The 25712-nt window shown below is 41.2% G+C and overlaps 1 protein-coding gene across 4 annotated transcripts in view; it reads right to left on the minus strand.

Moving 5' to 3' along the window:
• Positions 1 to 18766: 18766 nt before the first annotated feature.
• The window catches only part of LOC105103640 (regulator of microtubule dynamics protein 2), a 58435-nt gene continuing 51489 nt past the window's right edge, over positions 18767 to 25712 (minus strand). For 3 of the 4 annotated variants that reach the window (XM_064494575.1, XM_064494576.1, XM_031466858.2), the window contains exons 11-12: positions 21387 to 21436; positions 18767 to 19273 (exon numbers count right to left, since the gene is read on the minus strand). In XM_064494575.1, coding sequence (XP_064350645.1) covers positions 19246 to 19273; positions 21387 to 21436 — 78 coding nt within the window. In that variant the 3' untranslated portion in view covers positions 18767 to 19245. Of the gene's footprint in view, positions 19274 to 21357; positions 23649 to 25712 lie in introns of those variants that run through there. The other variant, XM_064494578.1, reaches the window with a different exon arrangement.

Raw genomic sequence — 25712 nt, forward strand, 5'->3', positions numbered from 1 at the left:
TTTGAATCCCGTGGACAACAAAGCCGGAGTATGGGAGTGAATCCAAAGTAATGTTAACATTTTCTACTTGACTTCAGAGACCTTGTAATTCTTGGAGACTTATTTAAAAAAAAAAAAAATCTGTAGAAAACAGCTCCAGAAAAAACAGCAACTGGGGGCTACAGCAGTAAAAAGAAAGAGAAGTAGTTTGATGAAGAAGGATCCTTAGGCAGGTTAGTAAATGCCTGTGGGGAATCATTAAGACTGTGGGGGGTGGAGCCAAGATGGCGGAGGAGAGAGACTCACAGCTCGCCCTCTCCCACAAGTACACCAAGAATTACATCTACAAACCCCCTGAATCGCACAGAACACCTACTGAACTCTGGCAGGGTGGCTCTCATTTCGAAATACAGGAGGATTCTCACAAAATCTGATAAACAGCAAGTTTATACTGTATAGCACAGGGAACTATATTCAATATTTTGTAGTAACCTACAGTGAAGAAGAATATGAGGAGGAATGTATATATGTTCCTGTATGACTGAAGTATTGTGCTGTACACCAGGAATTGACACAGCATTGTAAACTGACTGTACTTCAGTAAAAAATATATTTAAAACAAAGAATATGAAGGTTACTTAAAATTTCCAGTTCCACTTGACTGCATTTTAAAGAGGGAACTCAAAGTTCCGACACTGACGCCTCCAGACATAGCCCTGCTGTACATGAAGGGTCGGCTATGTCGTCAGCACACCCCTTGCAGTTTGGATTTCAGCTATGAATTTGCAGTGCCCTGAAGAAAGGATTGGCAAATGAAAGATAAGCATCAAACCAGACTCAGTCTAATTGCATAAATTCCGGGTTAATGAAGCCTGAGCTGATGAGGTTTCATGCCCTCCAGGAAGTCTTAATCCTTGTCACTGGTGTTGGTGATGTCTTTCCTGAAGAGGCTCGTTCCCCGGGCAGAGACAGCCTCTCGAGGCCACGTTACAACGTGTTCTCTCCTCTCCCCATCTCTGATTCTGGCACTTAGAAATGATGTGCCCCTTGTGATACTTTCCAGGTAATTTTTCCAGGTGGCAGGTTCACTAAAGCAAAGGATTAGCCGTGAGCCTTCTTTGTATGAAGACTCCGCTCTCTCGTTTCCTCCTGATTCTTAGGCATCGACCACTGGGGGTGGCCCAACTTGAGTTCCAAAGTTCAGTGACTCTCCCTCATGGCCGGGAAGTGAGACAGATTAAAAATTACTATTCAATTTTGAATTATAATGCTTCTGTTAGAGTGTTATCAGGAGGATACCCTAAGTAAAAGTCATTGGAATAATCACCCCAAATTAAATAAGAACTCATTTCAATTTCTTAACCTTATGTCTTTACGTAGTATCTTGCCTTCACAGAGTGCTCCCAACTTTTCAAGTTCTTTTTATATTTATTGCCTGATTTTCTAGTTATATAGATCCTACAGATAATGTAAGTCATCATAATCCAATAGAATAACACATGTTATTATACCGATTCAATAGATGAAGAGGTTAAAGGAATCACTCAGAGTCACATAGTGAAATGGTTCTTTCTTTCGACATTAAGAAATATACGTGGTGTTCATGCAGAGTCATGTTTTCTCTCAATTCCAAGTTCTTAATGAGGTGACCAGAAGCTCTTTTACAAACTGAACCCTGGTGGGATAACCCAGGCCAACTTTTCTGCCCAACTGAAAACCAGATGGCGTCCCAGGCAGGCGGGGCACAGGTACTGTGGACTTTTTAAGGCTCCACAAAAACATCTGCAATCTGAAAACTGTAAAGGGCTGGTAACATGAGAGGAGAGTCAGAGAAATTGGGGCTACTTGTGGGGATACATGGTAAGAGGTATACGGAAAAGGGAGGGATTTTTTTCAAAGCAGGAAATCCTTAAGCCTGTGTGAGTGCTGGACACAGTGGTCCAGCCAGGAGAGAGGAAAAGATGAGGCAGGACAGAAAGGAGCTGGTTGGATGATGCTCTCCTGAGAAGGCACCAGGGGTGGGATGCAGGGCACATGAGGACACTGCACGGAGAACACAGAGATCATGTCACGTGAGTTTAAGAGATTTCTTCACATCTTGGCTTCATATCTTGTTTCTGCCAGTGTGTAGAGATGTGTGGAATTTATGCAAATTACCCTCTTTGGGTAGCCATTCCTCATGTGTAAGATGGCGGGACTAAGCTCTCAAATTCAATGACTGTTGTGAATGTTCAAGTAAAGAATGCACGCTATGAGCTTAGCATGGTCCTCAGAGTAAAGTAAGCATGCTGCCAACGTAAGCTACAATCAGAATAATAGTTATTATTACCGCTAGTATTAGGCACAGAGGCTGAGGTCGCAAAATGACAAAATGTATCAATCAGGGTGTCTGCCCTAGTAATACAAAGCAGAATCAAATCATTGTTTCTACAGCCTTCACATTTCGCTCTCAGCAGGGGTGCAGAGGCCAGGGAGAACCTTGAGGGGTCATTCCCGAGGATGCGGGACGGAGTCCCTCCGTGCCTATTTGTTATTCTTCTTTCCCGCTTCCCAGCAGCACAGCCGGTCCACCATCAGGGCTGTGTGGCTCTTGCCAGGCCTCTGGCCTATGGCCCTAACTTTCAAGTTACTCACGATCATCAGCTGGATTTTGTTTACTTTATACCCCTATCACCTCACACCATGCCTGAGAGTAAGCAAGTACTCACTACCTGGTTGTTGAATAATCGGAGCGAGTTAATTAATCTATGAAGGTCGTATATTAAATTCTGTTGTTGAGCTGCAAATTGATCTCAGGTCTGCCAACTCAGCTTTGTACTTCTCCCTGAATCTCAAGTTGCAATGGGTTTGGTGCTAATAAAGCCCCCTTCCCCCACCGCCTATGTGGGTTGGCCCAGGTGTAGTCTGGATGTTTCTATTGCTGCTTTTGTAGCAGCTTCTACTTAAAAGGATTTCTAGCTCCCCAGGGGTTTTTCATGTGTTAGAGCTGCTTTTCCATATGTGTTCACTCCAAGTTTGAGTCATCAGCTTTCTTTTTGGAGCTCCATTCTGGGCTTTTACAAATTAAAAGGGACTTCTCAGTCATTCATTCCTTTTTAGTGCTGAATAGTGTCCCACCGTATGGGTAGAACACATTTTGTTTCTTCATTTATCAGTTAAGGGACACCTGGATTGTTTCCACTGATGGCCTATTATAGATATTGCTGTAGTAAACATTCACACAGAAGTCTTCGTGGGACTATACGTTGTATAGAACTATAGTTCTATACACCTGTTTTTACCTAGGTATTTATAGGTATTTGTCTTTTCCAGAGCATGTTGTTTTTTCTTGTTGATTTAAGTTACCATCTGCTGTCGTATCGTTTTAGTCTGAAGGACTTCTTTTAAGATTTCTTGCAAGAAAGCTCAGCTAGCCATGAATTCTCTTTGTTTACCTGAGAGTGTATTTCACCTTCATTTTTGAAGGATAGTTTTGTTGAATATAGAATTCTTGGTTGACAGTTTTTCCATCTAGGACTTTGGCTATGACATCCCACTTCCTTCTGGTCTACATTTTTGCCTATGAGGAGCCTGCTATTCATCGTGGTTTCTTGTTATGTAGTGAGTCTTTTTTGTCTTGCTGCTTTCAAGATTTTTCTCTTCATTTTTGGTTTTTAGCAGTTTGACTATCATGTGCTTAAGAGTAGATTTCTTTGCTTTTTTACCTTGAGTTTCTTAGATGTATGAATTAATGTTTTTCAACAAATTGCAGATCTTTCTCACCATTATCTCTTTAAATACTTTTTCTGCCCCTTTCTCTGTTGCTGATATTTCTGCTTAATTAAAAAAGATTATTCTTATTCTTATTTTTATTCTTAAGCTTGGTTTCCTTGGGGTTTTCCCTGTGACAGCATGGTGGTCCAGTAACTGTAGGTTAGATGCTGTGGTCAAATACTTTGAGTCAGAGAATCAAACCAATCAAATCAATCCTTTGTCAATGAATCTTTGTATGGGTTGGAAAATGCATTCAAAGTTTCTACAGTTTACAAGTCTACTCCAGATTTTTGCCTTCTTTCAAATTCTTTTGTGACTTGCATGTGCAAGGACTCATGTTCAGCCAGGGGTGTGTGACTAGCTGGAGGGGGGCCTTCTCTGGTCATTCCTGAGTGAGTATGTAGTCACGGCCAGGTGTCCAGCCTTTCAGACTCCCAGGGATATGTGGGAACTCACTGCATCTACCTCATTCCCTGGATTATCCTGTTAAATTTCTGGCTAGTCTTTCTCTCTGTTGCTTGCTTCAACCACGGTCACAACTTAAGGTGAGCTGTTATGTTGGCCTTCCCTGTTAATTTCTCAAATGACTACTGTTTATGGTCACATCCCTTGGCTTGAGTTCTTCCATGCATTGTTCCAAATCAAGTCAGCAGCCCTGGCGGAGAAGCTACAAGATTTCATTGTTTGCCCACCCTGGTAGAACTACCACACACATTGAGTTAGAGTGGGATGGGCAGGAATGAGGGCAACTCCAGGCAAAAATGTTACAGATTCCCATTGCTCTTAGCTACATTTCAGTCATTTTTCTTCATTTCATGCTTCTTTAATTTGTTACATGCCTTCGATCAATTTCCAGAGTCCTGAAATAGTCATTTTTGCAATATTGTCTAGTTTTATCATAATTTTGGAGGGAGATAGTTTTCAAGCTCCTCACTCTACCATTACGGAAATCCTGCCTCTGAGGAATCTGCTGCTCTCTGCTTTTTAAAGATCAGGCTAGGTGAGGAGCAGACCATCAAGCTCAAGCATACATGCATGGACTTCGTGAGTCTAGTAAACCTGGAATGTGAAATGCATAACATCAGCTAACATTTATGCAGTGCTTCCTACTTGTCAGCCCCGTGCTAAGTGTTTCACAGGCATCATCTCCTCAAATTCTCATCAACGTGCAGAACCTGGTTCAATTCTTGGAGATCCCTTACTAATTTTCTTCCCAAGAGATACAACTAAAAAGAAAAGTGTCCACACATCAGATAACTTAGATGAAATGGACTAATTCCTTAAAAGTGAAAACTACCAAAACTCATACAAGGAGAAATAGAAAATCTAAATAAGCCTAAATCTGCAAAAGAAATGGAATAATTTGTTAATGAGCTTCCCCCAAAAGAAGGCTCAGAGGGTTTCTCTGGTGAATCCTACAAAACATTTAAGGAGGAAATTATACTAATAATCTATAATCTCTTTTAGAATATAGAAGGAACACTCCTTATGTCATTCTATAAGGCCAGCATTAATGACCCTAATATCAAAATCAGGTAAAAGAGCACAAGAAAGGAAGACTACAGACCAACATGGCTCATGAACACATGTGCAAAAGCCCTTAAAATATTAACAAATCAAATCTAACAACATATAGAAAGAATTACATACCACTACCCAGTGGGATTTATTCCAGTTATGCAAGGCTGGTCTCACATCTAAAAGGCAATGAATATAATCCACCACAAACAGGCTAAAGAAGAAAAATCATACAATCATATCAAATGATGCAGAAAAGGCATTTGGCAAAATCCCAAACACATTCATGATGTAAAAAACACTCAGAAAAGTAGACACGTAGGGGAATTTTCTCAACATGTTAAAGATCTACATTTAACATCACAGATAATGGTAAGAAACTGGACACTTTCTTCCAAAAATCAGGAACAAGACATGAGGGTTTCTTTTCACTACTATTCAACATTGTACTGGAAGTCCTCTCAGTACAATAAGATTTTTATAAGGGGAAATGAAAAGTATATAGATTATGAAGAAAGAAAGAAAATTGCCTTTGTTTGCAGATGACATGATAGTCTATGTAGTAAAGCACAAAGTATTGCCTAGTAAACAGTTATAGCGTTTGCAGGACAAAAGGCTAATATACAAAAGTCAGTTGCTTCCCTATATATCTGCTATGAACAACTGTAATTTGAAATTAAAAACAGTGCTATTTATAACAGTACACAAAGCAAGTCAAAAGCCAACAAAATATGTACAAAATTTCTATGTGGAAAACTACAAAACCCTAACAAAAGAAATCAAAGATTTAAATAAATAATGAAATACCCACGTTCATGGGTTGAAAGTCTCAGTAGATTAAAAAAGTCAATTCTTCCCAACTTAATTTATAGATTTAGTGTAGTTCCAATCAAAATCAAGCTATTTTTATACATCGACAAGTTTATACATGATTCTAAAGTTTATAGGAAAAGGCAAAAGACCCAGAATGGCGAATACAATACTATGAAAAAAATGGAGGACTAACACTACTCGACTTCAGGACTAACTATAAAATCATTAAGCCAGCATGGCATTGACACAAGGATAGATGTATGGATGAATGGAACAGAAGAGAGCTCCCAGAAACAGAGCCACACAAAATGCAGTCAATTAATATTTGACAATAGAGCAAAGGCAATTCAATGGAGAAAGAATAGTCTTTTCAATAAATAATGCTGAAACAATTGGACATCCACATGCCCAAAAGAAGGGAGGAATCTAGACGTGGGTTTTATGCCTCTCATGAAAATTAACTCAACATGCATCATTAAACATTACATGCGAAACTATAAAACTCCTAGAAGAAGACAGGAGAAAACCAAGATGACTTTGGGTTTGTGATAAGTTTTTAGATACGACAACAAAAGCACAATCCATGAAAAAAAAATGTGTAAGTTGGACTTCACTAAAATTAAAAGGCTCTGTTCTGCAAAAGCCCATGTAAGGAAACTGAAGAAATAAGCCACAGACTGAGAGGAAATATTTGCAAAATACACTTCTAATAAAGGACTTGTATCCAAATTACACAAAGCACTTTTAAAGGTCAGCAATAAGAAGACAGACAACCCAATTTTAAAAGTGGGCAAAAGATGGGAACAGACACTTCACCAGAGGATATCTACAGACTTCAGCTGGTTTGTTCATAAGCAAATTGAGAATAATTATACCTCCCTCACAACAGTGAAGCATAAGCTCACACAGGCCTAGTGAGTTCAAATGACCGGTTCAAGGTCACATGGATGGTTATTAATGAATGGGCCAGGACTCAAGCCCAGGCCTAGATTATAGGTGTTCAAAAATGGTGACTATTAATTATAGCTATGATTCTCTCTCTCCTTCCCGCCCACCCACCTGAATCACACACTCACACACATATGCAGAGTCATTCGTAGGTGGTGAAGAAACTGGATCCTCAGTCTCTCCACCAGCTTCTCATCTCATCCCTGGGCTTTCAGGATGGCCTGCTCTGTCTTCCCACCCGACACCGCCCTTCCCCCAACTTGAAACCGCTCCTTGCTCCTAGTCCACCGGGTGCAGGAGGGCAAGGGTCTTTCTCCCACCCGGAACATAATTCTGTAGTGAAGAGAGGGGAGCCGGGGCCTGCTGGGGAGGATGGCAGGACGGTCCAGCAGAGAGAGATGGCGGTGCTAAGAGACGGGAGGAGGGCAGCTAAGGATTGCAGTGTGTCTGGTCAGATGCCGTGCTGGGCACCTTCATGTCCCTTGTCTTATTTAACCCTCACAGTAAGACTTGATCTTTGGTGTCCTGGGGCAGGTGGTGACACTGGAGATGTTAGGGCCGTAGGAGAACAGGACCAGCCCAGAATCCTTTCTTGCTGTCCTTCCAGATCCCTCAGGGACCCACAGTTCAGCCTCAGAGACTGGGTGGTTTTCTGGCAAAGGAGGAAAAGGGGCCTTCTCTTATCTGTCCTCAAACCTGATTCCTCTCTGAGTGGACCCAGGGCCTTCTAGTTAATCGGAGTGAATGGGAGGGTGACTGTTTCCATCAAAACAGAAACGGTATATCAGAGGAGCAGGGCATGTAGATAGGAGAGACTGTACCTCTTAGTAAAGGAATCAGGGCTTCCAGTGAAGAAGTGAGAAAATACAGGGCCTGGAGTGCTCAAGAAAAACTTGGAAGACTACGTGTCAGCCTCCATCCATGGCCAGTCTATGGACTGTGGAACCAGAGAGGTCTGAGTTAGAATCACATTTCTGTGATTCTCTAGCTGTGTGACCTTAGGCCAGTCAATTAGCCTCTCTGGGCAATAGTTTTCTCATTTGTAAAATGAGGACAATCCTGAATGACTAAAATCCTAAAAGGCAACTCTAAAGTGAAGATTGTCCTTTGCAGGGTTAAAATTATATGTATGAAGTATTGAATGTTATCTGGTTTTTAACCCTTGTAACCATTGAGGCAGAACCTCACAGGGCAGGGCTGCTGTGGGAGATGCCAAAAAATGTCCTCAGAATCAGACTCCAGAATCAGATCAGCTGAGATCAAGGTGTCTCTGCCCCTACCTGTCCATGGTATAGCTGCTGGTCCCAACCCTGTGAGCTTATGAGAAGCACCCAGTGTGATCAACCCACCTTCCATTCTGACTCCAGAAGACTTTTGCTGGACACTGGCTGTTTGGCAGGTTTTCTAGATGCTGTGGATTCAAAGATGTGTGGCTTCTATTTGGCTGTACCACAGCTCAGGAAGATGAAAGGAGGACACAGACCCCACCCCCAGATGCTGAGGCTCTTACACTAAAGGAGCAGATGGCCCTGCGGGGCGGGGGGCTGCCGGCTCTAACCAGCCCTGAACCAGGCAGGAGACAGAATTTCCCAGAAGACAGTGTACACAACATGGGTATCAGTTTTCTCCTTGGCTTTTTCTGCCACGTACCGAGACGACTGAGCTGGTAACACAGAACTCAGCTTGATTATTGGGAGACACTGAAAACACCCCAAGGGAAGGAAGGGCAAAGAGCCTTATGCAAAAAAAGACTGAATTAGCGGCCGAAGATGCTCCTTGTGCTGCCGGAGGGTGCTGAGGCTCAGGCGAGGTCCTCCCCTGGCTCGTCCCCAAAATCCTGCCCTGGGTTTGGGAGGTCCCTGCTAAAACGGAGCCAGTATGTGCCTTTTTAGGTTCAACTTGGGGAAGACAGGGAAGAAAGGATGAGAGAGAGCAGAGATGGGAAGAGGGAAGGAGGGCAGGGAGAGTCCTAGACCATCAGGCTTGCAAGTAAAGTCAATAACTACCAAGTTTCAGAGGCTTCTGCAGGCTTAAAAACACCAGAAAATATTGCATTTTTACCTTTTCTTAAGACTCTCATTCTCTCATCATCTCCTCCTGAAAGCGCTGGATATGACCAGCTCAGGTGGTCAGTGGCCCTGTCCCCCTGTGTGAGTCATTTAACCTCAGGGAATCTGTGTCTCATCACCTGTAATATGGGTGTGTTGACCTTATGGGAGGATTAAAAGAGCCAAGGTGTGTAAAGCATTTCACACACTATCTTCTAAGAGCAGTTTAATAAAAATCCCACTAGATAAAATAAGAAATAAAAATAAAACAATAAATTAAAAAAAAATTAAAAATCCCACGAGAGTAGGATTTCTTCCTTGAGCTTCTGCCAGCCTCCCCAGACCCAATGGGAAACCGAAAACACCATCAGATAAAACAAGTGAATTCAGGAAAGTCTCACCAGGGTTCGAAGCTATGCTTTGAGACCCAGTTAAGTGCAGAAAGCCGGCCTGGGCTCACCACCCAGTGTGTGTGCAGCACAGCGTTGGGGCAACACAACGTGGGAGGGAATGAAAGAAGCTCCTCTCCCAGGACTTGTGAGAAGTTCCTTGGATGTCGCCACGCACTTCTGGGATTCTGGGCAGTGAGCTCGTGGCTGGGTCTGTTTCTGCAGATAGTCATTAAACAGCCAGAATCTAGGGGCATTGTCGGCCAGTTGTCTTACCAAGTTCCTCTGTGAGCGTGGTATCTGTGGCACTGCAGGGATGTGGAGATAAAAAGCAATGCGGAGACGTCTCCGGAAAATATAAAGAGCCAGGAGTGAAGCTAAGAAATAATCTCCATTTCTACGTGCTTGTTATTTTATGCACATTAATTTAAACTTCCTAACAAATCCTGCTTAGTAGGAATGTTTGCCACCATTTTACAGATGAGGAAACTGAGGCTCAGAGAGCTTAAGTCACCTGCTGAAGTTCAAAGAACCAGGTCTGGATTTGAATCCAAATCAGAATGCGGGACTGTCTCCTCTCTCATGACACCTTTCCCTAGAAGCCTAAATTTCTGGGAACTAAGTGAACTCCAGTGACAAAGCAGCACCTTTTCCGTGTTCTGTGTGCTGGATCCCTTCCTCCTCTTTCTCTGGGAATAGACAACAAAGCCACCAGGAGCCCCGAGGCAGCCCTGGTCGTCCTTGCGCTGTGGTCAGATTTCTGGCCTCGCTGCTTTCCCATCAGACTTGTGCAGAAAGAACACTGTATCCGCCAGCTCAGTATAGCACATCTCTGGCTCTGTTTCCTCCCCACGGGAACCCAAGAGTCTGTCTGTGTGTGTTATCAGACTAGCTAAAGACTTACAGATGTCAGCACAGAAGACGAGAGCTTTGATGTGAGCTCCGCATCCAGGAAAGCCCTCGCTGCTGCCCTGTTCTGGCTTGAGCTTCGCGTCTTTCATCAAGTTCCACAAGACGCCTTGCTGCCTGCCAAGATCAAAGCAAACGAAGCAGGAGGCTCACAGGGTAAGTGCTCCTTCCCAGGACCTGCACTTGGACAGCAGCAAGAAGATGCTGATTATTCTACGGCTCTTAACCTTAACTTACTTTGGGGGAGGGTGCCGGGATTCTTGCTGGGTCTACACAGTCCATGGCTCCTCTGGAAGTAAAAGGGGCCCACGGTGAGGTGAGTGCAGGTTACACATAAGGCTCACCTCAAAGTGAACAATTACCTTTGATCAAGTTTGAAAGTGTGCTCACATTTGTCATTTTACATCCTTCTGATGTGACCCTTATGAGTTGGCACAACAGGAGAAGTGTCCCCAACAACGGGTACTTGCTTTGCTCCAGATCACACTGGAGCCACCCTGGGCTCCTGGTGTGGACAGACCGCAGGTGATGGATGTTCCAGGTGACACATCAGGTCTCCCTGTGATGAGCTCTCTGGGGGTCTCTACACAGGCACCTCTTTCTTTATCCTCAGGGTGGGTCCATCAAGCAAGGGTCCCCTGGGTGGGTGCCCAGCTAGGCTATTCCCTCCCTGCCTCTTCCTCTCTTTTTCTGCTTGTCCTCTGTAATCCTCAGCCTGGGATTCCCTTCTGGTGGGCAAACCTCTCCCTGCTGTGGTTTTCAGAGCTAAAGAGCATACGGACGTTTCATGAGCAGTTACTGTGTGCGGCTCCAGACACAGCCATGCACACTTGGACTGTGACCCTCCTGTAACACGGTTGGTGCCCTGAGGTGTATCTGAACATCATGGTGCTGTGGGTGGACAGATCTCGAGATGCTGCTGCCTCCTGCTGGTTAAACTAAATCTAAACCAGTTGCTTAATTTTACAGTCTATCTTTCCACCCTCCTTTCTCTTCCAGGAGCTCATTTTTTAAATTGAGGTAACATTGATTTTTAACATTAGCTAGGTTTCATGTATATATGACATTTCTACTTCTGTATACCCTACCACGTGCTCATCACCAAAAATTTATTTCCCATCCATCAACATACAATGGATCCTTTCTACCCATTTCACCCTCCTTTCCCCCTGTCCCTTCTCCTCCGGTAACCACTACTCTGTTCTCTATCTTTGTGTTTGCTTCGGTTTGGTTTGTTCATTTATTTTGTTTTTGGTTGCCTGTTTGTTAGTTTTTTTTAATATTCCACATGAGTGAAATCTCATGGTATTTGTCTTTCTCTGTCTTTTTTTCACTTTACGTAATACCCTCAAGGTCCATCCATGTTGTTGTAAATAGCAAGATTTCATCTTTTTTATGGCTGCATAGTATTCCATTGTATGTATATTTTACATCTTCTTAAATAAATGGATATAAATGGATATTTATCTGTGGATGGTCAGAGGTTCATTTTTGAATGATCCATTTTTACACACCACTTTTATTGTATATTAAGTTTTCATGTGTATTTGGATGAATTTATAACCTTTCTATTCTGTTTTACTGATCTGTTCATCTATTCATTCACAATGCTGCTTTAATTATTATAGATTTATAGTACATTTTTTCATATCTAGGAGGTATGTTTCCTTCTCCTTACTCAACTCTCTCAGAATTTCCACAAGGATGCTTGCTGTTTGTTTTTCCATTTGAATCTTAGAATGCAAAAAAAATCTTACTGGTATTTTAATTGGAATGACACTACATTTGTAGATCAACTAGAAGTCTTTGCTAACTTACGATGCTGTCTTCTTAGTCAAAATACACTGTCTATTTGTTCAAATCCTTGGAATTCTTAGATTTCTGCTAACCTATCAGGCATGATTCTTAGGTTTATTCCTAGATATTTGATTTTGTTTTGTGATGATGGTAAAGGAGGTTTTACATTCTATTACATCTTCTAAGTAGCTGTTAGTTGGTATTTGTGGTGACTATTGATTTCTACACATTAATCTTTAACTGTGCTCCCTCCGTAAATTCTCTTATTGTTGAAAATAGTTTTGAAGTTAATTCTCTCAGGTTTTTCATGCATATAAGTTTACCTACACAAATAATGATATTTATTATACCCTGTGAATACATTAATTTCAAGTGTTATATTATAATTGACATGCCTTTTCTAATTAGAGCTAGTACTTCCAGACCAATATTAAATCATGACAGTGATAATGTCATCCTTATCCTGTCCCTGACTTCAGTACAAATGCTTCTAAATTCTGTGTTGATGAGCATAATGTGCTCCTAAGTATCTTTTATCATGGTAAGAAAGTACCCCTTTATTTATGCTTTGCTAAGAATTTCTTTTTTAATCAAGAAGGGAGGTAATCTTACCCTTTAAAATGTTTTATATATGTTACATGCTTTATCATGAACATTTTAGTAGAATAGATATACATATACACACACATACACATAATTTTTAAATAAATAATTGTAAATATATTGGGAGATGCCAGTTTTTAAAAACTGATTCAAGCATGCAATCAAAAAAGTTTGGAGGCCAACGGGTTGAGATTATACTAAAATCACTTATATTAAGATACTAACATTTACCAGATGATTTAATCTTTCATTTTTAATGCAGGAGGCACGTCCAGATCTTGAATGTTTTAAGGATCATCATTATGAATATTGGTAACCTTACTGGTTGATGAAAGACTGGTTAACTGAGGATCAATCATTGGAAGACTTTAGCTCTCCTCTTAAAAAGTCTGATTTTTGTGGCCCTCTGAATGTCCACCTCTATGTCAGACAGTGAAGTGAAGCAGCAACACGCTGGGCTCCCCCGGGTCCCCCCGGGACTCCCAACTCCCCATCATGTAGACATCACAGTATGACAGAGGCAGAGATAGAGGCTGAGCCAGTGCGACCTGGCCCAGCCTCTCTGGATCATACCTTGCACAAGTAAAGTGTCCCAGCTGAGAGATGTTTTTTCTGGCAGACGCAGGGTGGGGACTACACACCTGTGGACAGACCAGTCAAAAGCAGGGAAGGAACCAGGCCTCATAGAGACCTGTTGCTTCAGCCCAGTGGGACTTCCCATTAGGGCCCTGGCCAGAAAGAAGCCTTCCAGAGTAGATGTTTCTGAAAAGTAAAGAAACACCAGTATTCTTTGTAGTCATAAAAAGGGAAAAGAGAGCTGGAGGGATAAACATCTCAACCAACAAATTCTTTTTATGGGCTGTCTGGCTCTCTGCAAATTTTTACTGAACCAAGACATGTGTTCTTTTAAAATTAATACATGCAGGGCAAAAACTCAAAACAATATGCTGATTTATTCCATAAAGATACTTCCCAGGCCAACTGTGGTTTGTTTTACATTGTCAACAAGAGTAGGGGGTGGATGGGGAGGAATCTCGTAAAGTCTTAAGAGATGAAAAGTTTGGGTTCACACGAAATAACTGCTCTGAAACCTAGAGTAAGTTCAGTCTCTGTCTCTCCCTCTCTCTCTCTTCCTCTCCTGCAAATTTAATTGACCTTTAAAAGCATTTATTGAGCACTGTGAGAACACAGAAGCAAGATAAGATGAGGTGTATTTTAATTTATTTAGGGAATGAACACATGCACATATGGAGTAGTTAACAATTCAAAGAAATATAGATAGAATTGAGGAACAATATAATTACCATGGACTGTTGGGAGAGGTCAGAGAACTCAGAACTAGTTGTTGGGGCTGTATCAACAGGGGTTCCTATAAGCATAGACGAGCAAGGGAGGAAGAGAGACGGACACGTGACGTATCTCCCTTTCCCCAGCAATGTTCCAATGCCATAGGCTCAATCTACCTGCTCAGCTTCCGATGCAGGGATTCCTGAGGGTCTGTTTTGATGCTCTCACCCTGGGACAGGAGGGAAATCAGAGCTCCTGTCAGATTTTTTATGTACTGCCGGCATTACAGCAAGAAAGAAAAAGTAACAACCTTCCAGCAACTGAGAAGGATGCTTTTGGCAGTGGGATTATTGAATTTAGTGTCCCTGGGTGAGTCAGGACGACTGAATTAAGGAAGAAGACACCCAATGAGCACGTGAAATGACGTTCAAATCGTTAGTCAAGGAAGAGCAAATTAAAACCACAATGAGATGCCACCACACATCCTTCAGAATGTCTACAATTAAAGACTGAGACTGACCGTGCCAAGTGTTGGTTGAGGATGTGGAAGAACTGGAACTCAGACATTTCTGCTGGGAATGCAAAATGGTGCCACTGTCTGAGAAACGGCACAGCAGTTTCCTGTAAAGCTAACCTGTGCTACCAAGTGATGCAACAATCCCTCTTCCAGGTGAAATGAAAACAAAGGAAAAGGAAACAAAGGGTTGGTTCCTGAAGGACATTAAATTCTAAACGGTTTAAGACTATACAGCTCCGAATATGACTTCTTTCCTTATTGCTCAGGCACTGGGGCTGGGCGTCAGGACACCTGGGTCTGGTCCTCACTCTCTCATTAACTAGGTGTGTGACCTCCAGCAAATCTCACCTTTGTTCCTTTCCTCAATGGTCAAAATGGCATCACTTTCTGAACCCATCTCAGCAAGTAAAAATCTTTCATTAAAATACTAGGCATGATAACACTCAGAAAAATTAAAAGTTTAATATGAATATAAAGTAGGGGGTATTTTGCATTTAACAGAAAACTTTTAAAATGCTATATGTGGTATCACTATATGTATATGTTGTAGGACCAGATCTCTAAAGCAATAAAAATCATCAGTCTTTTTACTTCCCAATCTGTTAGCAAAGATCACAGGGGCTGAGTCTCCCCCAGGGGGACAGTCACCTCTACCGGGTTGTCAGGGATGGGCCTCTGTGACTCCTTTAAATCATTCTAAGCGTCACACTGGGCTCCTGCAGGAGTTACTTTATTGCTAAAACAATACACTGAAAACTGAAGCCTAGAAATGGAATAAAATTAAAATTTCAAAAAAGAAAAAAAAAAAAAAAAGAAAGCAGTTGGGTGACAGAAATGCCACAATGACGAAACAAACCTAGTATGTGGTTTGTATTCCATTGAGTGAAGGCAGTCGCAACAAAAAAAATTACATAGAACGTACGCAGGTCTGTGTTGTTTTTAGGGGAGTCAGAAAGCACCTTGAGTTTGTGCTCCAAGGGCTGGTCGTGGCATTACCTCAGGCTGGCTGTCTCCTGTCTGGGCTTCTCCATCTTCTGCCCTGCCTCCCCGGCCCTCTGCTCTCTCCTCCCCCCGCCCCTTTCTCTGCTCTCTCCCTGTCTCATCATATCTGAGGGTAGAAATGACTCTGTTTTCTCTTTTGGGAACTGTAGGAACATGAGAAGTGTTTTTCTCTTTCCTGAGGTGTTTGACTTAGCTTAACGCACGTTACTTGAGTACCTAGAGCTAGACAGGTCACACAAAGGTAAATGAATGGTGGCTGGTCCCTGCCTGGCCTTGCTGAAGATCTTACGGGGGGTTGGGCTAAAGGACCACAAGGTGCCCTGCTATTCTGAGGAGGGAGCGAGCACATCAAGTCATGCACATCAGGAAGGTTTCGTGGGAGAACTTCCCTCACTGGAGCCAGGCCTGGAGTGGGGAGGGAGATTTCCACAAGTGGACGTGGGGGAGGGAAGGTGGCCCTAGAAGACGAAAAAAACCCCAAGCCAGATGGCAGAAGCATCTGAGGCAGGTTTGGAACACAGACCGTGCATGGGGGACGTGGGGGCGGCGGGAGGCCCGCTGGAAGACAGACCGGGTGGGAGCACGGGTATCCTGAAAGCCTCGCTGAGGACTTCGGCTTTTACGCTGTCAGCAGTTGGAAGAAGACGGCGAGATATTGGTATTAGTCTGCTCTTTTTTTAAAAAAAAATATTTCATATTGTCTGTTTTGAGGGGAGGTAATTAGGTTTATCTATTTTAATGGAGATACTGGGGATTGAACCCAGGACCTCATGTGTGCTAAGCACGAGCTCTACCACTGAGCTATACCCTCCTGCCAGAGTTAGCCTGCTCTTACTCAGGGGACCTCACCTGTATGGATTCGTGCCCACCTCCTCCTGCTCCTGTCCCTGCCTGTCCTCCTAAGAGAAGCCCCAGCCCCCAACTAGGAAGGCTTGAGGAGCTGTGCAGGCTGAGGTCCCCTAAACCCTGGTGGATAGCTCACTTCTGAGGCCTACACTCTAGACCCTGAATTGCACTCCAGGGAAGATATGAATAAGGTGCTGCTTGGTCCCCTGCTCAGGGGCCACCACAGTCCAGGCTTCAAGGCTTCCGGGGACCTACTCGCAGCTGGGGTGCAACGGGGCTGGGAACCACAGGTGCTAAGGCTGGGCAGAGCTGGACTAGCTGCTGCAGGAGTGGCCGTCCTCTGTTCTCTCTATAGACAATGATGTTAAAAAAAAATTAATGTCTTTTGACAAAGTGAACAAAGAGTATGTGGCAAAATATAGGAAAAAAGTACCCTGGAGGTATGCCTCAGAGTTAATGAAAATAATGATTTTTAAGAAAAATTTTGTAATATTTGTGACATTTGTCAGCTTTTAAAATTTTATAATTGGTTGTGATGTCTCTTTCATTCTAAGGAAAGTTAATTTCATACCTAATTTTGTATTTTTGTGTTCTTTTTCTCAATGATTCTCCAAACTGTATAAGCTTGAGGCTCACAAACATGGATCAGACCTTGGATGATCCCATATTAGCTCAATATATATGTGATTAATTACCATTGCTAAGTACCCCGACCTCCTAGGACTGAAGAACACTAAGGAAATAAAATGCATTTCAAACAAAGAGACAAAATAAATAAATAACCGAATCAGTAGCTTGGCTGGAAAACTGCTATCTTCATGACTGGGACCTTTAAAAAATAGGACAGTCTTAGGCTCCTGACGAATTCCACAGTCCACCGCAGCCGCCTGACTGGAGGGGGCTGTCCAAATAGGTCTTTGCTAGAGGCACAGTTATGCAGCATTAAAAATTTCCAATGCTATTTCTACCTGTAATTCTCAGCAGACTATTTCCCAATCAGGTTTCCCAATTTTAAATCAGTTGGGATACATAAATATCAAGTATTTAAGAAGGAGGAAAGAAATAATTTAATTCTTCATATGCAAACTTTATTGGCCAAAATTAAAGAATGTTCTATAAAACCGAACAAAAATTTACCTCAGAGTTCTAACCAGAGTCCAATTAAGTAACTAACTTCATAGTGCAATTGTTCGACTTGCTTTATTTTATAGATGAATATTATAGAAATGTTTAAAAAAGAAGTTCAGTATGTTAGGGTTTGCTATGTACAAAATAACGGTTTATAGGGCTGGAAAGTGCTGCAGTTACAACTCCCCAAATCACGATTTCTGTCTTTCAGAATCCCAAACGTGGACAAGGTATATGAATCAATTGCTTTCAAGATATTGGTCAGCAGGAAAGAAAGGACACTGATCCCTGAGAGATGAGTAACAGACAAAGCCAAGCCCTACAACTGCCCAGATCACTGCCTGCAGAGTTTCCAGTCAGCGGTGCACAGCAGGGAAACCCTAAAGGAGTCCCACATCTCCTTTAGTTGAGGAGACAAATTGATCAACATAATGCCAATCAAAATTCCAGCTAGATCTTTTTTTTTTAGAAGTTGAAAAACTGGCTCTAAAATTCACATGGAAATGCGAAGAACTTAGAATAGCCAAAACAAGTTACAAACGAGGACCAAACTTGGAAGAATAACACTATCTGATTTTAGACAATATAAAACCACAGTAACCAATAGAGTGTGGTATTGGCGTTATTACTGTTAATAGATCAATGGAACAAAATAGAAAGTAGATAAATAGACCCATGCATAAATGGAAAACTGATTTTCGATAAAGGTGCAAAGGAAATTCAGTGGAGAAACAATCGTTTTTTCAGTAGATGGTGCTTGGAACAAGTGTATTTCCATACACAATAAATGAACTTCAATCCACAACTCACATCATATGCAAATATTAACCTAGAATGGGTCACAGATTTAAGCGTAAAACGAAAAATCATAAAACTTTTAGGAGAAAATCTTTATGACCTTGGGTTAGGCAAAATATTTAGATACAGCCCCAAAAACAAGATACATGAAAGATGCTGTGAGGATTAAATGAGCTAATACAGGCAAAGCACTTAGAACGGGTAGAAACATGCATGTTACCATTCTCAGACCTCCTTCCCTCCCTCCTACACCCGCTGTCTATGCCAAACAGATTGGACTCTACTTAGTTAAATGGAAGAGGCTCTGGACTCAAGAAGAGTGCAAAAGCCTTAAGAGTCCCAGACCTGGGACCTGGTCCTGGCTCAGCCACTCACCAGGTTTCTGAGCCCATTTGTGTTACTTATGCAGCAGAGCTTGAACTGTTTATCGGTAAAAAAAAAAAAACGAGAAGGCTGGTCTAGCAGATTATCTCTATGATCCCATTCACCTGTTAACACTGCTTTTTGTAATTCAAAAGTATGCGAAAATGACCAAATGAGAAGCTTTTTGGCAGCTTTTAGGCACAACAGAGATTTTCATGTTACGATGAAGGTTATTCAGTATCTAGTAAGAAAGAAAACGTCGCAAATTATAAGGACATGACAACTCTTAAAATTTTAGTGGAACATTAAGTTGCTTCTTTAATGTTTTATGAGAAATTTTAACATGCACCTTATTATCTTCTGAAATCGAACATATTCAAAAGTTCTGGATCGGAACTCCGCCTTTCCAAAGCTGTGCACCAAGTCTCTTGAAAGTTTAGTAGGAGTTTGTGTACTTTGTGGAGGGTATGCCATTAGCTTGGCCTCAGTGACCCACCAGGAGAAATCGTTTCAGAAACACTCTGCAGCTATTCTGTCTTCTCCCAGGTCAGCAGGATGAGTGGTGAGTGAAGCAACTATCGAGAGGAAAGAGTTCACATGGTTCACTTTGTGTGAAATTCATTGGAGTAAGTGTAATAATCTACACATAATGCTGCCATCCAAAAAAACCACTCAGCTTTTTAAAAGGGTTGAGGGGAGATTTAATGTGGAAACTGTCTTTAGTTGGCTTCATCACACATAGATCCTTTGATTATATAACTTGATGAAGACTAGCTATGACTAGGCGTGACCCTGGAACAGAGCACACAGCAGGGCTTCGATGTTAATTTGAAGTGGATATGGCATTACCATGATGAGGAGGGAAATTTCCCCCATTAACATCCTACTGAAAAATTTGTCAGATGTGTCAGAAATTCCCAGTATTTTAAAGATTCAAGTAACTTTTAGAAATGTTGCACTCCTACTGGGTCAAGTCCTCATCCAGAAGCTGATCACTCAAGCAAGACACCAACTTGCCCATTAAAGACATTTTGACTATAGGGGCCAAATAGGAATTTTGTCCAAACAGGTAAGATTGATTAGATGCTATGTTTCAATTACAATCCCAAGTCACGAAGAGCGTTCCTGACGTTTCTCATAATTCTTAGCAGAAGTCTTTGTAGTGCTCTCTGCTGGAATGAGCTGCTCCTACAAAGCCTACAATGTGGTTGATTCTACTCGTTTGCTGTTGCCAGAATCACTGGTCCCAACTTGCACATTTGCTAGCTGTCTAGAGACAGGCTGTTAGAGGTAACAGCCTGGTGGACACCGTGTATCCATGAGGGTACCTGCAAAACTCGCGTCCTTTCCATTGGTAGTTTCAGTGTTAGATCAGCTGTCAGACTCTGGGCAAGAGTCAGTTGGATTGATTTAGGTATCCTGATGGGCCATTATAAAAGACGAGAGAGAAATTAGCTCAGTTTGCTTAACTGGTCAGGGCTTGAAATTTTGAGAGTATAAGTGTGTGTCCATGTTTTGGGGATAGCAAACAGGAAATTTAAGTTTTGACCTGATTTCCAGGATAAGGTTGGTTAGAGAGTAGCAGGGAATCTATAAATCACTGCTAGGTAAGTTCAATTAAAAAAAAATCCTTTTATTTTAATTACTAAAAATTGGGAAATACAATAAATCAAACACAACTCTACGGAAATACGAACTACTACCAGTTTAGTGTATTTCCAATAGCTGCTTTTCTATGCACATTTTCATATAGTTGAGATCATGTGCCTATACTGTTATGTCTTGCACTTGAACTTAAGATGCTCTGTGCATCTCCCTATGTCATTCTTGTAATTATTTTTAATGTCAAAATAATATACTATTGCAGTTATAGTCTAATATGGTTAACTGCTTTCTTATTGTTGGACATAGTGTTTTGCTGTCAAAAAAATAATGCTGTTATGAACATTTATGCATAAATAATTATATACTTTTTCTCTTTAGGGTTATTTCTGTGAAATTAAATTACAAGATTAAAGACTTAATACATTTTAAAGACTAGATATTCCAAATGTTTGTGTCCAAACGCCTCCCAGCAGCAGCATATGGGAATGTTCTACCTCGTGGCATTATTGCCAACATTGAATGTTTCTTGAAAGAAAAAAAAAATCTTTGCTAATCGGATGGTAAAACAGAATCTTACTGTAATTTTATTCATATTTCTCTGATTACTAGTTACAATATATTTCCTCTTTTATTTTTCCTCTTCTACCAACAACTTGTTTATGTCCTTTGCCCAGTTTTTCCATTTTTCATCCATATCAAATTATTTTGTTTTGTGAAATCTCCATTGAAGCAATAAAGCATTCACTAGGGTTCATCTTATTGGACTGATTTAAATATTTTATTTAAAGAAATATTCTGAAGACTGTAGTTTATTGATAGGAAAAATGTAAAGCATACATGTTTAAAGATCATTTTGTAATGACATTACCAGAAATAAATTTCTCCAAATAACATGATTAGTTTTGTAGTGCTACTAATGTAATGCAGTCTGCAGAAATGTGGTTTTACCTTCAAATCTGAGCACATTGCCCTTACATCACACACACACACACAAAAGGCTAATTAAAAAACCCCACAACTTTGACTAGTTTACATTTTAGTAGGCCACATCTGATTTGTTGAAGAGCAAGTTCTTTTATTTACCTCTTCAAGGAAATGCTTATTTTGTTCACCTCTTTCTGTGCATCTTTATCCTATAAAGAAAATACAAATATACAATAAAATTTCACACATTCATCCTGATACTCCAGGTACTTTGAAACAGACTTATGCTGAATGAGGGGATACTTTCTGAAAGAATATTACAAGGAAACTATTCATTTCTTCAGGCCAGGCATGATTCAGACCTCTGAGCACGTAAACGACGTCGAGCGCAATTTGCAGGCTTTCCCTCCAGCTGGTCTGGAGGGGCGGACCCAGGAAGGAGAGCATCTTCCACGTGCCCACACGGGACTTACTGGTGTGCTAATGGTAACACTGTTTTCTGCTGCATCTGTAACATGTGGAAGTCCTAGTCCTAGTAGCAGGATTTGAAGAAATCTGAGATTCTGCTGAAAGATCCAAACTACCTACTTTATCAGGTCATTTATATTTAAGATTTAAAAATCATCTAATATGTTTTATAGGACTCCACACACATTGTTATTTCCTTGAAACTAGTGTGGAAGTTAGGAAGAGTGGAAATAAATTCAGATGGAGGGTTACTCCTATGCATTTTTGTGTTTAACAAATGTTTACTAAGCACCTATCCAAAAGGACTGAAGGAATTCAACACATTTAAAATAAACAGATGAGGAAAACTGGACAAAGTAGTTGTTAGCTAGATTTTTTAAAAACTGGAAGCTCTTCAATAGTTTTAATCATAAACATTAATACACTGATTCTATTGCAGCGTTTGATCAAGTAGGGGTCTACCTTCTATCAAATCAATATTTTTGAAGGCTGTGAGAAAATATGGTTAATGAATCTAGGACAATAGTAATGCTTTATTTAAAAGAACATATAAAAAGCCGTAATTCATGTTTATCTTTGTAACTCTGGGGATAGCTCAGTCCCTGGTACCTAGAAGACCCTAAATAAATGCCTGTTAAATAAGTGGTTAGAAACTGGAGCTCAGTGAAAATGTCCCATATCTAGGAATCAATTTCTTACAGATGAATGATATAGATGAGAGAATTATTTCAACTAGATGTCTAAAGAAATGAATATGCTCAAACTACAATAAAAGATTTAAAATTGAGATCAGGGCTTAGCACTATTCGCACTCAGGCACCACAAAGAATTCCTCCAATCACCCCCCAATCCAACTGCCAACACACATGCCACCCCTCCCACTTTACCTCCTCCCCAGGGTTTCCACCCAAGTCTTTAATTGTTTGTTTTTTTTTTTATGAATAGAGGTCACTGGCAGGGCTTTTTAGTTAAAAAAATCCCAACTAAAACCACCACCTCCAATCATGCTTTCCTTTGGCACACTGTCCAAGACGTACGCCCCTCAGACCGTTAATCCTCTTTGGTGCTCACCCTAATTCCGCCCTTCTATGCTTTCTCTTCCTTGACTTAATCTCCCCCCTCCCCTTTTTCTCAGGCAGAGCTCAACTACTGTCAGGAGACTTTTAAATTATCTCCTCTCTCTAGTCTTGCTTGAATCCTTCCTTCTTTGCTGGCTCTTCCTCATTATTATTTAAATATGCTCCTGTATTTTTCATCTAAAATAAAACTGTTTCTTAACTCAAGCACTGCTTTAACTTCTACCTTACATCTCTCCTCTCTTCCCCATCAAATTACTGGAGGGGTGTCTGCAGGTACGGACTGCATTTTCTCACCTCTGGTGCTCTGCTCTCTGTCTCCACCTCTACTGTTCCACTGAAATAGCCCGGGTGGAGAGCACCAATGACATGGGCATCCTTAACTTCACGTGCTCATTCCAGCCCGGACTTCCCTAGAGTGTCTGACAGAGTTTGACCACTTCCACCATCCCCTGGATTCTGAGGCCCTGTCATCTCTGGCCACTTCTTTCAATCTCATTTTTTAGGTTCCTCTTCCTCCCAGTACATCTGACTGAACAAAGTCTTTGTAAATATATTTAGAGCTGTGTATCTCAGGGGTGATCCTTCACACCCTGCTTTTCAGGTACTACATCACATTTCTGGGTGATCTCTGCCATACTCATGGCTTCAAATATCATTTATATGCCAAATACTCAATCACTTAATGGATCTGAAAATCTCACACACACAAACTCAAAATGTCCAAAACTGAACTTGCCTTCTCTACCAAACCCGGTTCACCAATCCTCCCTGTGTCCATCAAGGGTAACTCCATCTACCCTGGTCAGTTTCCCAAGCCAGAAACCAAGATGTCATTGTTGAGCCCTCCATCTCCTGGATGTTCAATCTCCAACTTCTGTAGAGAACAATACACACAAATCTGTTGAATCTGTCCTGTCCTCTGCATTCCTTACTGCTGTCACCTTAGTCCAGGTCCTCATCTCATATCTGTATCACTGCAGTAGTTACCTAAATGGTATTCTAACTTCCAGTTTTGTTCCCCTCCAGTCCAAGTCAGGCTCCACATGGTTGCTATTGTGTCCTTCTAAAACAATCTCTGTGTTACCTGTTGCTTAAGACACTCAAAAATGGTTTTCTCTTGCCTGTAAGGAAAGGGTATATAAGGCTCTCATCTCTCTCTCCTCAAGTACTCAGCATTTCAGCCATATTGTAAACTTGATTCAGTGCTTTTATATATCATATTTCTCAACTCCAAGCCTCTGTTTGTTTTCTAGTATTTCATAAATATGGCGTGTATGCCACCTGCATCAGTATCATCTGGGATATTTGAATCACTTAGAAGTGTGTGTTTATGTGTCCGTGTTTCCCTTCACCCTTGCCATGTGGGTACATATTTTGATACTAATAGAATAATTAGGACACATTATTTTGTATTCTACATTTTTTTCAGTTATATTAAAAATTGTTTTCTGACTGAACAAAGTCTTTTTAAAGCTGCGTAAAAAATGGAAACTGATCAACTAGTCAACGTGATATATAGTAAAGGAAAAATGCCCCAATTACTCAGCATAATGTTTCACAACTTTTTAAAGACAAATACCCATGTATTAGATTTTTCATCAACAACTTTTATTAATCTACTGAAGAGGTGGGTATCTCATTGTTTATTACATCTTATCAAATTCTGCATTCAATGTTTCCAAGAACACATCACAGTTCTACATCTTCACATATTATTTTCAGTAATATGTCATTTGCAAAAGTCTAATTATATGTTGAATTGTGTATTAAAGGGTATTTATTTTTAATAAGTTTTTTCCCCAGTGCAAGTTTTTTTTAATATAAATTCCAGATGAAGGAATTTCTACATTGACTTGAGGCCTGAGGAATTCCCAAGTGTGAGGACTTTAAGGCTGACCAGGACATGTGTGATCACTTCATTCAGACACTGAGACTGTCTGATACAGTGAAAATCCTCACGTGTCCGGGAATGTTGCTGTATGAGTAATGGGTTTCCCATGTTTACTTCATCAAATTGCTTCTCTGACATGAATTATCTGGTATTTCCCATATGGCTTCCTCCTCCTGGTAGACATCTGCTGCTTCCCTTCCTGCTTGACTCTGAGATTCCTGTGTAGACTAAGGCTTGAGTTTTGGCTGAAGGCTGCAGCATTTCTCCCCTGTGTAGACTGGTGTCTGGTGTCTATAAAGGTTACAGCTGAGGCTGAAGGTTCTTCCACATTCATTACATCCCTAGGGTTCCTTTCCAGTGTACACTGCATCATGATGGCTAAGGTTAGAGCATCAACTAAAGGCTTCACCACGTAGATGATGCTCATGTAGTTTCTCTGCAGTAGGAATTCACTCATGTCATTTGAAAGATGAATTATTACTGGAGGCATTTCCATAATGATCACAAAGCGTTTCTCTTGGGTGTGAGTTCTCTGGTACGAACAAAAGGTAACTCTGGTGAAAATGTTTCCCACATTTATTACATTTATAGGGGTTCTCTCCAGTGTGAGTTAACACATGTGTCAGTGTTGAGCTATGAGTGAACATTATAGTCAAAGAACTTCTCTCTGGTGTGAAACTTCTGCTACTGAGGAGACGAGAGGCTGATAAAGGTTTGTCTACATCCACCCATCTATTCATTCTTCTACACATGAATTCTGTGCTGATCCTTCAGTGCTAATCTCCAGTTAAAGTCTTTGTTACATTGGTTGCAATTCCAAGCACTCAGCCACCAGCTGCCTTCCTCTGTTTTCCCACCAGGGCACAGTCTGAGCGCTAAGCCCGCAGAGCAGAACCGAATGGACGGAAACTTGAGTGAGATCACACTGATAGTGAGGTGCTGTCACCACACTCTGCAGCTCACAGCTTCTTTGTCTCTCCAGAAAAAGGCCAGGAATCCGTATTTTTAACAAGCATCCCACCCCCAAGAAAATCTTAAAGATTTAAA

This window comes from Camelus dromedarius, chromosome 15, assembly GCF_036321535.1.
Source record: "Camelus dromedarius isolate mCamDro1 chromosome 15, mCamDro1.pat, whole genome shotgun sequence".
Classification (NCBI taxonomy): Eukaryota; Metazoa; Chordata; class Mammalia; order Artiodactyla; family Camelidae; genus Camelus; species Camelus dromedarius.